This window comes from Rasamsonia emersonii, assembly GCF_000968595.1.
Source record: "Rasamsonia emersonii CBS 393.64 chromosome Unknown ctg1118621760102, whole genome shotgun sequence".
Classification (NCBI taxonomy): domain Eukaryota; kingdom Fungi; phylum Ascomycota; class Eurotiomycetes; order Eurotiales; family Trichocomaceae; genus Rasamsonia; species Rasamsonia emersonii.
In genome coordinates this window covers 1-13,170 of record NW_013563185.1, presented here as the reverse complement: position 1 = coordinate 13,170, position 13,170 = coordinate 1, and the positions used below count along the sequence as shown (strand labels likewise).

Sequence of the window (13,170 nt, the reverse complement as noted above, 5' to 3'; positions counted from 1 at the left end):
GCGAGAGTAGCGGGTTTTTTGAGGAAACGATTTCTGTTCTTTCATTTTTATATCCCTAGATAATACAGACATCATTCTTTGCCAATTCAAGAAGGTGCAAAATTTTGACTAGGAGAACACACACTATCTGTCTTATTGTACATTATGTAAAAAAGATGAAAAAAGCGTGATGTGTGAGAGACATCTCATGACTGACCCTCTTCCTTCCCACCTTTCTGCTCCTCCTCCAGCACGCTCCTCCGGCTCTCCAGTGTGAGATAAAGACTCTTGCTAGCACCCTCCAGGGTACTTGTAACGCTAGCACTGATGCTCTGGAGCGCGGCGACGAGCTGCGCCCGCAGACCGTCGATGCCACCTTCGATACTTCCGACCCACTTCGTCTCGTCGAGATCAAAGACCTTGCCGTCGACCCGCGCGGCGAGCAGCATCAGCTTCTGCAGACCATCCTGCACAGTCTGCTCGTGCCAGCCCGGGTTCGTCTTGCGGGACGGGACCGGGAAACCGGTGGCCTTGGGAGCAAGGACCGAGAGGGCCGCCTTGAGATGCTCCGGCGACACGTTGGGGAAGGAAAGGACCGCTATCGGTCCCACAAGAAGGGTCGAGAGCTCGTGCTTCCCCTTCTTGTACATCACCGCATCGTGGACCGCGCGGGAAAGGTCGTGTGTCAGAGTCGGATCGTCTCTGGGGTCAAACCGAGACGGGATTTCAGAGGTCTGTTCTGCTGTCCTTCTCTTTGCCTCCAATTCCTCCTTATCCGGACGGAAGTACTCGACAATACGCAGAGCCACTTCGAATATCCTCGTCTGGATGATCTGCAGCTTGATATGGGGCGCCAGTGGTGGCAGCCGACGCCCTTCGGACGCAAGCTGCTCGTCGACCTTCTGCAACGCAAGACTGAGTTCGCGACGGATTGCGACCCATTCGATCGATTGGAGATTGTTGTGCTGAAACAACACCATGAGGGGTGAGGTACGGATGAGAGATGTGTATTGCCGAAGGAGCTGTGAGCGGCGCTCTTCAGGGCGGCGATGGGACGGGGGCTGGGTGGGATGAAATTGAGAGGCGGGAGCGGTTGAGGTGTTCATCTGGTCCATCGATGGACCTGGCGTCGCTGCAGCAGCAGCAGCAGTACTCGCACATCTGATGGAGATCTCATATTGTGGTCCTCCTACTCTCTGCCGGCGGAGCGTCCGAGAGAGTTGTGAAGATGGAATCCGTAACCGGGGTGGCATTGGCGCCCGAGCCCAGGGGGAAAAGAATCAAATACAATTGTATATACCAGAAAAAAGATATGACAAGGGGAAAATAGTATCCAGAGGCTCGACGGGGAAGGTGGTGCAATGGCGACTCGGGGAAAGCTGGGTTTTTGTAGAAATCTCGCGCCGGAGATTTGGACCTCCCAATAAGGAAAGGCTTCTGCTACGGGGGCGGTCAGTTTCTGCCGCCGTCCACTGCGGTAAGCCGATCACTCTACGTGTTACACCAAGTCAGAGACGACAGAGAAACCGACCTGGGCATCGTTTCTTGACTTGCATGTAGCCGGAAAATCCAGGCTTCAGGTCTGGATTTCAATTGATTAACAGGAACAGAAAGGAACCATGGCCAACCCAACCCCCGACGACAAGCCGGAACCCGTTTCCATCACACCCCTCCTCCAGCGGCTGGCATACCCCGCTACGGCAGGAGTCCAGGTCTCTGCAGAGGAAATTGCGGCCGCATTCGCGCTCATCTTTGAGGACCGGATCTCAGTCATACAGACTGCAGCTCTGCTGACCCTGCTACATTCGACGGGAAAAGACCGGGAATCCGATGTCATAGCAAAATGCTCGCATCGCATGAGGGAGGCTGCCAGCAAGGTTGAGAAGAGTTCTTTGAAAAGTGTAGTCAGAGCTCGTGGGAAAAAAGAGGGTCTGTACAGAGGCGGACTAGTAAGTTTTTTTTTTAGACACTCATCGGTTACTGAACAATTGATGCTGATAAAGTGTTACAGTGCGACATTGTCGGCACGGGGGGTGACTCACACTCCACCTTCAACATCTCTACGACCGCCTCAATCATAGCGTCGCCACTCCTGATGATGGCGAAGCATGGGAACCGGGCTCAGACTTCATTCTCAGGATCCGCTGATGTGTTGACCGCAATCTCTCCCGTTCCGCCGAAGATCACTGCCGTCAATGCAGGGAACCTTCCCAAAGTGTATGAGGAGACCAACTACGCCTTCCTCTTCGCCCCCAATTTTCACCCTGGCATGATGTACGCCAACCCTGTGCGCCGTGGTCTCGGTATCAGGACAATCTTCAACCTGATGGGACCTCTTGCCAACCCCGTGGACTTCGCGTTGGAAGCCCGTGTGGTGGGTGTGGCGTACCAGAGTCTCGGGCCTGTCTTTGCAGAGGCCCTGAGGCTGAGCGGAGCGAAGAAAGCGCTGATCGTCTGCGGAGAAGAAGACATGGACGAGATCAGCTGCGCGGGCAAGACAAACTGTTGGAGACTCTCCGAGTATCCCAACCCAGCATTCAAACCGTCTTCCGAGAAGGAGGACGAGGATGAGAGCACCAGCGATGACGAGGCTCCTCCGCGCACCCTTGTGAAGTTGGAGACGTTCCAGCTTCACCCGTCAGATTTCGGGTTACCTACTCATCCTCTGACGGACGTCTACAGCCGAAAGATGCCCAAGGACAACGCCGCGAAGCTCATGAGCATCCTGCGCAACGAGCTGCCTCGCGACGATCCCATCCTGCACTTCGTCCTTATGAACGTGGCCGCTCTTTTGGTGACTTCTGGTATCTGCGAGTCGGATACCAGTAACATGGGCCCCGGGGACGACGGTAAAGTCATCACGGAGCGTGGTCCTGGTGGCGGACGTTGGAAGGAAGGGGTCCGGAGGGCCCGCTGGGCCATCGAAAGTGGCGAAGCATTGAAGTGTTTAGAACGGTTTATCGAGGTTACGAACAGGTTGTAAGGGCAATATAAGGGCAAATAGAGGGAATGGGAAAAAGAATGTAGAAATGTAAGAACAAGGATGTCGGAACATTTACTTGCAGATATTGATAGGGTATCCTATTTATTTTAATTGGCTATTTCTCTCTGTCCTTTTTTTTCTGTCTTTGGCAGGACCTAGGTATCATAGAAAAAAAGGCAACAAAGACAGGCCTTAACAAATGAAGCGGCCACTTTTCTACCTGGCTGCCCTCTTCCTGTCATCGCTGTCCTCATTTCAAATGCAACAGAGGTGCGGGAAGAGTCACAATCCTACCCTCAGCCTCGGAGGGTCGCATCGCCCTGTCCGTTGCTCAGAACTGCAGTGGCCATAATGCATGTTATCCGTTTTCCACTCTGGACGCCACACACCGCCAAAAATTTCCATAGTCGTAGGAAAGGAGGGTTATTTATTTTCTCCAGGAACAATAATATAAACAATCAGAGTAGCGTCACAATATCCATTTCATCCATTCATTCATTCATCGGGCTTCGAACTGCACCATTCTGTTTGAGACAGTCAGCCGCTACATTCACATAAAAGACAATCCCGTAGCAAGGGAGGGAAGGAACAAACCTCTTCGTCCGCTCCTTATACAGCACTCGATGCCCACACTCCTTGCACCGGATCTGGTCGCCACGCTTCAGCGTCACGCGCGAGCTGCAGTCGCCGCAGACATAAGTGGTGGCCGGTCCATCCAGAGGGTTGGAAGGGTCGATGCCAGGGGCCACGCCCGCGCCGAAGGCGTTCTGCCCGGCGCCGAGGGAAGGAACTTGGTAAGCTTCGCGTGACATGGTTATTATTATTGGAGACAGCTAGATAAGACAGGGCTTGGCTGAGCTTGTATGAGATGAAGCCGAACTGGATGGCAGAGTAGGCGAGAGATCGGTGAGAGATAGGTAGATAGTATGTGTGAGATGCGATGTGCGAACTGTACCGAGATACGTCAGATAGATAGATGGATAAAACGAAGGATAATAACGACACTACTTCGGGTTCGCAGAGCGTTACTAGTTTGGAAGAACTGAAGAATCGGAATGAAACAACGGAAGATTATGATGCCCTGCTTGTACGAGTCCAGAACGGGATGGAAGAATTCTTTCACCGCCCACGCCACCCTGCCCACACTAACCGTTTGTGGATATATACTATATCCCCCACATACAGAGGTTGTATTATTAATTGCTCAACAGACAAGGTAATAATAATAGGGCCATTAAATGCTATTATGGACGAGAATGTATTCTCATCATCATTCAATAATATTTGACAAAATACACTACAGATTGTGATACTATTGTACTGTACTATACACATGTCTATTCATGTTATCAGTCTATAAATCACTGTCTAGATCGAATGGGTATACAGACAAAGGACAATCAAAATATATCTAAGGTATTATATTCATCACCAGCCGCCGCCGATCTTGCCAGCAAGCTCGACGACACGGGCTGTCTCTCCCACATTTTTATTCTTACCCACATCGCTTTCAACTTTACGATATGTTGTATAGACCAGTTTGTCCAGCGGAGTCCCACTCGTACGGGACCAGTAGTTCATTATGCCATGCACTCGCGACTCCATGTCAAGGATAGATTCTTGCAAAACTGCATCTTCAGAATCATCCGACTCGGAATCTGCAGAGAAGTATGCTTCATCGACGCGGGCAAGCCAGGCCCGCTGCTCATGTGGCGACGGTTTCTGCGGCTGGTCAAACGTTGAATCTGACGATGAAGACTGGAGTGCAGAATTCGCTTCGCGGGCGTCTTCAATCCGGATCTGCCCGCCGCCATTTGTACAACCACCAGGGCAAGCCATCACTTCCACGTAGGCATAATCAAGCCCTGAACCCGCACCAGCTCCGGAGCCAGAGCCACCACGTCGAGCTGCGGCTGGGCCCGTCATGGTCTTTGCTCCCGGCAATCGTGAGGTGCGCGCAGGTTTCAATTTTCGGACAAGATTTTGGATATTCCTGAAACCGTAGTAACGTGCAGCTTTCAATATCGGTTCACCAGTTTCAGATACCAAAGTGTACTCCACGACATCCGAGTTGCGGCCCCGCTGAGTCACAATTTGACTGTTCGGGTGACGAGATTGGTAACTGGTCAGAACGTAATGGAGATAGCCACCGGAAGTGCCAAAGGCGGATGTCTGCTTGGAAAATGGCGAGCGAGACGAGAGAAAAGAATCAACGGTCTTATCTGGAAAATGAGGCGCAAATGTCGAAGATAAAGGTTTGAGTGGCAATGCTGGAAGAGAGATCCCTCTGGATGATGCTAACGTGAGAAGCTCCCGCGCGGTTATCACGCAGTCGACGTCTCGAGTGGCAGACTGTTTCTCTGAATGCGCCAGGCCGTCTTCAGACTGCCACGTCATGTCAGTCAGTTCTTCACGGCTCGCCTCTAATTTCTTATCGAAACAGGGCATGATCGCCAAATGCCAGATCTGAGACGGAGGTATGTCGAGAAGGCGACTCAACAGTGTCTTGAGGAATGTGCCGGCCAGAGCCTGTGGTGACTTCAGACGTGATAGATGAGGCAGAACGTGTGGATGTGTCTTTTCGGCGTAGCATATCCAACCAGGACACGCAGATGACAGAATAGGTCGTTTTGGGACTGGAAATCGAGAAGTATCTGCAGTGGTCGAGTTCGCACTTTCTAATGACTCTCGCACCTCCTCCGCAGTAAGTGCCAGAACAGCTTGACGGATGATATTAGTGTCGACCACCCAGGTGAAACCATTGCCATGTTTGCCGCCAGCGCGCAAACCATGAGGGCCGCGGAGGAATTGGTCGATCATGTATCCAGCTTTTCGCTCCGAAATCCCATATGTTGCAGCTAGGCTGGCCCTGACTTGGGGGCTAACGCTCGCAACGAATATCTTTCCTTCCTTGGGAACTGCATCCTTTAGATTCACATGCCCGTCATCTTGGATGGTCAAGGGTGTCGCGGGATGGGCATCAAGCGTATTCAAGACCTCCGCGTGCGATTGCAACGAAATCAGGACTGCCTCTGCAGAGGTGACGCAGCCAGAACATGCCAGGCAATCAGTCAAGGATATCTGTGCTGGTGGTAAATTCTCGGGTTGGACCTTGTCTTCCGTCGTCACTTCGTACGGATTCTAGTATATTACAAATCAGCTTCCGTTCGAACAAGCAAACTTGAGAAGGGCCATCAGTCATCTCCTACCTCTGAACTAGCTGGATCCTTTTTCGGCAGTGTCTCGACGGGCTTTATGCAAGCCACACCGGGAGAAATAAAGTCGTTGAGGTCATCTGCTGAGAGAATGGCGCTCATGGTGAAAAGAGGGTAATCGAGGAATCCCGTTTGCTAAGTCACCGACAGCACAGCTGATATCGATCGCTGTCGAATAGGCCGGGATCCCTCGAAATAGTCTCAGACTCGTGCGGTGATTTTGTCTTATCCGGATTCTATTTCTTCGCCTAAGAAAAAAAAAGCAGGAAAGTTCTTCCTGCAATTTGAATAATGTGTAAAGGGATTTGTCACCCCGGTTCGCCTTCTCGCTGTGGCAAGGCCGAAGCCCCGCCGTGATCGGACTGATAAGCACACCGCCTTCCAGCTGTAGATTTTTCTGCCGGACAAAACGCGCTCGCCCTCTTTCCCCGCACAGCTCGCCGACACGCGACACGCCGGCCAGGCTGCCATCATCCATGGGTGACTTCAGCCTCGATTCCACCTCCCCAGGAGGTTCTCTATTCTCTCTATCCCAGGGAAAAGGACATAATGTCCGAACATGTGCGAGATGGATTGACACAGACGAAATTGTCTGCTTTCTTTTTGTATCCAGAGCGGAGAAAACGTTCGGCGGAAAGTAGCCTGCAAGATGCTTCTCGACGTCAGATGTCGCGTGACAATGCCGACACCAACGAAGCCTCGTCTCAGGGAATAGACAGCCAGGATATTTCACGGAATGACTCCATATCTGTTTCAAACGCATCGAAGCCGGTGCGAAAGCAGTCACTTAATGAACTGGAAAGACGGCGAAAGCTCGTTCAGACAGCGCAAGAGACAAAACAGCTTCTCCCTGGTATTTTGAAGACGCTTCCTCACGCACCCCCTAATGGCTACCTCTACAAACCGCCGAACCCTCCAAAGCTCAACCATAAGTATTGTCCTGGATTCCTCCCAGCAGAAATCAAAGTCCTGGATGCCGACACGTTCGACACGGCGATCAATCTCGGAAAGTGCGAGCAGTACATGACTGTGCGAGACAAACGCCCCGTATGCGTGCTAAATATGGCGAATGCACATAGTGCCGGTGGAGGCTGGCTCAATGGAGCTCTGGCCCAGGAGGAGGCTTTATGCTACCGCAGCAGTCTAAGCTTCACACTGAAGTTGAGATATTATCCACTGCAGGACGATCAAGCCATTTACTCTCCAACAGTGGTCATCATCAGGGATAGCCTCCAAAACGGGCATACTTTGTTGGATCTCACGAAACCGGAGGAGCTGCCCGTTGTTAGTGTCATTAGCATGGCGGCGTTATGTGTGCCGCCCCTAGATAATTCGGGTCCCCGCCCGAAATATAGAAATCCACAGGATAGGGAATTGATGAAGGAGAAGATGCGGATTATCCTGCGGATTGCAGCTTTCAATGGACATCGAAGACTTGTTTTAGGAGCGTTTGGTTGCGGTGCCTTTTTGAATCCTCGAGAAGAAGTCGCGGATTGTTGGTCGGAGGTCTTTGCCGAGGCGGAGTTCCAAGGAGGCTGGTGGGAGAGCATTTGCTTCGCAGTTATGGACGATCTAAAAGCAGGCAAGGATGGGAACGGGAATTTTGGTGTTTTCTATCGAAAATTGAATGGAACCATGGTATAAGAACTTGGAAATTGATTCAAACTTCAACTCGCCGAAACCTGATCTCGATTCTGCCCAGCGGGCAAAAAGCTCACTTTTAAGAAAAACAGGGGGCATGAAAAGCGAGACCCAAGATCTCGATACCGACCTGTACAGTACATAAATCACACCCTAACGCCATGCGCCCTGTGGATGAAACAATCAACTACTTTCTGTTGCGGGTTGAACGCCTCCTTCCAGTCGATTCAGCATGCGATGGATCAGTCTCCTCCTCTTTGATTGCAGATTTAGCACCCCCGGTCTTGCCTTTCCTTGACGCCGCCCGTTTTGGGCCAGTGGTCTCATCATCCTCGGAGTCATCTTCCTTCTTGACAGTTCCACGTTTTCGCTTACCACCGGCTGACGTCCCATTAGCATCCTCGTCTTTGCCCACATCTTCATCAGCGATGTCCTTGGCGACGGGGCCCGTTTTCTTCTGTACGGCTGGCACAACGGCACTAGTTCTCCCACCAACAGTGAGGAAGACGATTTTATTCCCATTCGGTAAGACAGCAGGCTGATTCTTCTTCCCTTTACTCCATCGATGCTTGAACAGCCAGTCCTCCGGAAACTGGTCTGAGTCGGCCAGTACGTCCACTGAGGTTGTGCACACATAGTTAATGGACGAGTATAGCTGCTTAATCTGAGCATCACTCAAAGTGTTGCTATACTGCTCAGGATGTATCTTGGCATGATACAGGATTTCATCACTGACAGATATCAGCACATGGAAAAAGTTTTTGCCAGAGTTCACTTTAATAGCAGCTTACCCCATCCAATTTCCAATGCCGCTGATGTTCGCTTGGTCAAGTAGCCAAGCCTTGACTGGCACTTTCTTGCTTCTGAGATTCTCTAATAGCCAGTCTTCAGTAAAGACATCCTTATCCGCAAGGGGGTCCGGTCCATTTTCTTTCAGAGGACTGTATTTGCGAATGTCATCTGCAGGACAGTCGACCAGTCGGATCCTCGCTAGTCTTCGAAAATCAACAAATGCAGCCTCCGTTTTTGGATCTTCGTCTGTCTCCAAAAGGAATTTCCAGTACTTTGGCGGCCACTCTTTGTCTTCCTCTTTGGTGGTCCGATAGTAGTATGTGTCCGCATTCTTGATTTTCAACCAGCCAGCCATGCCAAAGTGCATGACAGCATGTGGAGGCGAGCACATTGTGATCCAAAAATATTTGCCTTGTTGACCAGCGCCGATGATCTTTTTGCCTTGCATAGCCTTCTGAAACTCAGCCGCGCTGGTCCCAGCTTTGCCATAGACGATATCATCATTTTGTGTCTGCACATTGGCCAGAGTCTTTCCCACAAGATGCTTGCGAATGAAATGCACGATTCGTGCGACCTCTGCTAACTCGGGCATGGTTCACCAGCGGATCTGAATTGAGTATAACTGCAGTACATATATTTCACAGAGTAGTGTATGATTACTAGAGGGGACAAAAATGAAAAGAAAGACTAGAAAGCAGTTAAGGAGACATGCGGTGTTGGCTAGATTGCGGCAGGCACCTGATCTCCCCAACACGTGTTACCGCGCGTTGAGAATCGCGTCGTCCCGTGACCTTGAAATCTATCCATATTCGGATGCGGTCATCGGAGGTGGCCATGGGTACTTTCCGGGTCTTTAATCATTCCCTTTGGCAAATAATCTATGATCTATTCAACAGCTCTTCTTCTCTATCTGATATCTTAAGGAGCGCATAGCAGTTGTTTCTCTTCTTCAGCGGCCTGGAGAAACTTGGTGCTGCTCCTTCCAGCTTAACGGCGCCACCCGCATTTTGGCTCATACAGATTATCCAAACCGTGCCGGTCAATCTGGAGTGGTTCTGGGCTCAACGTTCTCCAAAGTCCAAACAGCCGGAGCAACCGGCTGGTCGAAGGATGTCACAACAGCCTTCGACCACTGCTCCGACGCTGAGCCCGCAGTTCTGTTTCGACGAGAGAGTGTTAAGAGGTTTTCGATTCCCCATTCAAACTGACTCGATGGAAGAGCACTATTGACGGTTACTTTTGGACACGTGCAGATTTCCTACGTCTCTCGAGAGCCTCTGTAGATGACTCGATCACTCAGAATCTGAATGCCTTACTGACTCCGGCTCGCGCGGGCTTCGATCCTTCCTCCACCGCCACACGACAAGCAACTGCTGCAGGCAAACGGAAAGTAGATCCTGAAGCCTGCGAGTCGTTCAAAAATAACGTACTTTTCCCTTCGTGGCAGACGAGGTCCGACGTACTTAACTATTGCGCCGGCGTGGCCACAAGTCCAGATCCTGAGGATCCGGACCTTATCCTGCGACAGGTGGAATCGGCGAGAGAGCGCGAAAGGGTAGTTGATGAACGATTAGACCCTTATTCTGCACGGTTCTTTCCTCGAGAGCCACGGACCGAATCACTCGCAAATCTTATCCGGAACGAAAGGACCATCGAACAGATCATTCGTTCGCGGACATGGGGCTTGGTTGCTGAGAGATGCGATGATTCAGGGGACTGGGAACACGCCTTCAACCGCTGGCGTGAGCGTCAGGATGCAGCGTCCGGTAAACGTTGAGCACATTTTCTAGAGATTTTAGCATTTTTGGCCCTTTGTATAATACGATTGAATGATATCTACTCTCAACGCTTGAACAGGAGATGCACACGTTACCGGGTCTGTGACAGCGTCGAATCTCCAATATGTGTACATATATGATGAGACTTGCATGGCATGAATGGTATAGAAAATAACTATCAGATGACTGATGGTGTCAATAATCAACGGCAAGAAGAAATGAGATTCTCTTGAAGCGCTAGCGTCGAATCGATAATATGAAACTGCAGGACTGCAAAGCAAAACAATATATTGTCGAGCTTATGGACAATGCCAGAAGCGGTTCCACAGGTCTATGGGTAAAAAAAAGCATCAGCAATGTTATATAGTTATTTTTTTTATCACTTCCCTCTACTATACTTTTCTTTTTTAAGGAAGGAGAGGCAGTAGCACTGGCAAATTAAGAAAAAATAAATCCCTTTAAGATACCTCGCATGAAGATATACTTGGCGTTGTATGATTGTGGTCGAGGTTGCTGCACGTCACGCATGCAGAGAGCCTAAGAGTCGGATAAATTATTTGTTCTGCCGCCGAACAACCACGCGGCAGGTCAGTTGGCTTGAGTCCGTGAAAATCGAGGATAGGAATCGTGCAATAAGCATGGAATTGTCGACCAAGTCGCAGTAATAGTTGTCCTCTCCTGTCCTCCTTCCTGCCTTCATATGCTGTGTCGCTAGCGCCTTATTACTCTGGAAGTCGCTCCCCGCACATAACTTAGCTGGTCACGCACAGTCACCGAACCTCGACAGCACCTGGCCTTCTCCAAGTCGTCCGACACAACGACCAAGCGGTTGCCCGCCATGCCTCAGCAATTGAGCTCCAAAGACGCGTCGCTGTTCCGCCAAGTGGTTCGCCACTATGAGAACAAGCAGTACAAGAAAGGTCTGGCTACGATTTCACTGCAATGACGCTAAGGCGCATGAAATTGACAGCTGACGGCATGCTGCAGGTATCAAGACGGCGGACCAAATTCTTCGCAAAAATCCCAACCATGGCGACACGCAGGCTATGAAGGCTCTGATCATGAGCAATCTCGGACAGTTGGAGGAAGCATTTGTGCTGGCAAAGACGGCTCTCAAAAATGACATGAAGTCGCATGTCTGCTGGCACGTGTTCGGTCTCCTGTATCGGGCAGAAAAGAACTATGAGGAAGCGATCAAAGCGTATAAATTTGCTCTGAAGTTGGAACCAGAGTCACAGCCTATTCAACGTGACCTCGCGCTCCTCCAGATGCAAATGCGGGATTACCAGGGCTACATTCAAAGCAGAAGCGCCATGCTTCAGGCCCGACCGGCATTCCGACAAAACTGGACAGCATTGGCGATCGCACATCATCTGGCTGGGAACTTGACTGAAGCAGAGAATGTGCTGACCACTTACGAGGAAACCCTCAAGACCCCGCCGCCGAGAACCGACATGGAACATTCCGAGGCAGTCTTATACAAGAATATGATTATTGCCGAGTCAGGAAATATTGAGAAGGCTCTGGAGCATCTGGAGGCTGTTGGGAAACGCTGCTCAGACGTGCTCGCGGTCATGGAAATGAGAGCAGACTATCTTCTACGTCTGGATCGCAAGAGCGAAGCCGAGGCGGCGTACGCCGCTCTCCTCGACCGGAATCCCGAGAACTCCAATTACTATGATGGCTTGATAAAGGCAAAGGGGATACCAGAAACCGACCATAAAGCTCTGAAGGCGGTGTATGACGAGTGGGCTGACAAATATCCCAAAGGCGACGCTCCACGTCGAATTCCACTGGACTTCCTGGAGGGTGAGGACTTTAGACAGGCCGCAGACTCTTACCTTCAACGGATGCTGCGCAAGGGAGTTCCATCGCTTTTTGCAAATATCAAGACCCTATACGACAATCCCGCGAAGCGTGACACAGTCCAAGAACTCGTCGAGGGCTACGCCTCTGGAAAGCTGCAGTCTCAGGCGAACGGATCTGCAGATAAGGAGACCAATGGTGAAAGCTCGGTTTTTGAGGCCTCTGTCTTCTATTTCCTTGCGCAACACTACAACTACCATCTCAGCCGTGATCTGGAGAAAGCCCTGGACTACGTTGAGAAGGCCATTAACTTGGTCCCCAAATCTGTGGATTACCATATGACAAAAGCCAGGATATACAAGCACTACGGAAATCTTCCTAAAGCTGCGGAGGTTATGGATTATGCGCGGTCGTTGGATGAGAAAGATCGGTATATCAATTCGAAGGCGGCCAAGTATCAGCTTCGAAACAACGATAATGAGAAAGCCCTGGATAACATGAGCAAATTCACGCGTAACGAGACGGTGGGCGGCGCTCTCGGCGACCTTCATGAGATGCAGTGTGTTTGGTATCTAACCGAGGACGGAGAAGCGTACTTACGGCAAAGGAAGCTCGGCCTTGCATTGAAACGTTTCCACGCCGTTTACAATATCTTTGATACATGGCAAGAGGATCAGTTTGACTTCCACAGCTTCTCGCTACGCAAGGGCATGATCAGGGCTTACGTGGATATGATCCGGTGGGAGGATCACCTGCGGGATCATCCGTTCTTCACGAGGATGGCTTTGTCTGCTGTCAAGGCATATCTTCTGCTGCATGATCAGCCTGACCTTGTCCATGGCCCATTGCCTGTTAACGGCGCGGGAGACAGTGAAGATAGCGCTGAAAGGAAAAAGGCTCTCAAGAAGGCTAAGAGGGAGCAACAAAAGCTGGAGAAGGCAGAGGCTGAGAAGAGGGAAGCGAAAAAAGCTAGCGG

General features: G+C 50.8%; 6 protein-coding genes across 6 annotated transcripts; 3 read left to right on the top strand and 3 right to left on the bottom strand.

Annotated features, from left to right (window-relative positions):
- Positions 1 to 86: 86 nt before the first annotated feature.
- T310_4279 (uncharacterized protein) lies at positions 87 to 1,232 on the bottom strand (the record flags this gene model as incomplete). The annotated part of the gene is made up of 2 exons (XM_013472850.1): positions 87 to 127; positions 197 to 1,232. 2 exons carry the CDS (start codon positions 1,230 to 1,232, stop codon positions 87 to 89), a joined length of 1,077 nt encoding a protein of 358 aa, XP_013328304.1.
- A 366-nt stretch (positions 1,233 to 1,598) lies between these two features.
- T310_4278 (Anthranilate phosphoribosyltransferase) lies at positions 1,599 to 2,962 on the top strand (the record flags this gene model as incomplete). The annotated part of the gene is made up of 2 exons (XM_013472849.1): positions 1,599 to 1,928; positions 1,991 to 2,962. The coding sequence occupies 2 exons, from the start codon at positions 1,599 to 1,601 to the stop codon at positions 2,960 to 2,962; spliced, it is 1,302 nt and encodes a 433-aa protein (XP_013328303.1).
- A 1,428-nt stretch (positions 2,963 to 4,390) lies between these two features.
- On the bottom strand, positions 4,391 to 6,279 carry T310_4277 (Iron-sulfur cluster assembly associated protein Nar1; the record flags this gene model as incomplete). Its single annotated transcript, XM_013472848.1, has 2 exons — positions 4,391 to 6,103; positions 6,172 to 6,279. The coding sequence occupies 2 exons, from the start codon at positions 6,277 to 6,279 to the stop codon at positions 4,391 to 4,393; spliced, it is 1,821 nt and encodes a 606-aa protein (XP_013328302.1).
- A 447-nt stretch (positions 6,280 to 6,726) lies between these two features.
- Positions 6,727 to 7,821, top strand: T310_4276 (uncharacterized protein; the record flags this gene model as incomplete). Its single annotated transcript, XM_013472847.1, has 1 exon — positions 6,727 to 7,821. One exon carries the CDS (start codon positions 6,727 to 6,729, stop codon positions 7,819 to 7,821), a length of 1,095 nt encoding a protein of 364 aa, XP_013328301.1.
- A 184-nt stretch (positions 7,822 to 8,005) lies between these two features.
- On the bottom strand, positions 8,006 to 9,202 carry T310_4275 (DNA-formamidopyrimidine glycosylase; the record flags this gene model as incomplete). The annotated part of the gene is made up of 2 exons (XM_013472846.1): positions 8,006 to 8,549; positions 8,610 to 9,202. The coding sequence occupies 2 exons, from the start codon at positions 9,200 to 9,202 to the stop codon at positions 8,006 to 8,008; spliced, it is 1,137 nt and encodes a 378-aa protein (XP_013328300.1).
- A 2,024-nt stretch (positions 9,203 to 11,226) lies between these two features.
- On the top strand, positions 11,227 to 13,168 carry T310_4274 (Peptide alpha-N-acetyltransferase; the record flags this gene model as incomplete). The annotated part of the gene is made up of 2 exons (XM_013472845.1): positions 11,227 to 11,308; positions 11,376 to 13,168. Coding segments are annotated over 2 exons (1,875 nt in total), but the record flags the coding sequence as incomplete, so codon positions are not given.
- Between the last annotated feature and the right edge of the window lie 2 nt (positions 13,169 to 13,170).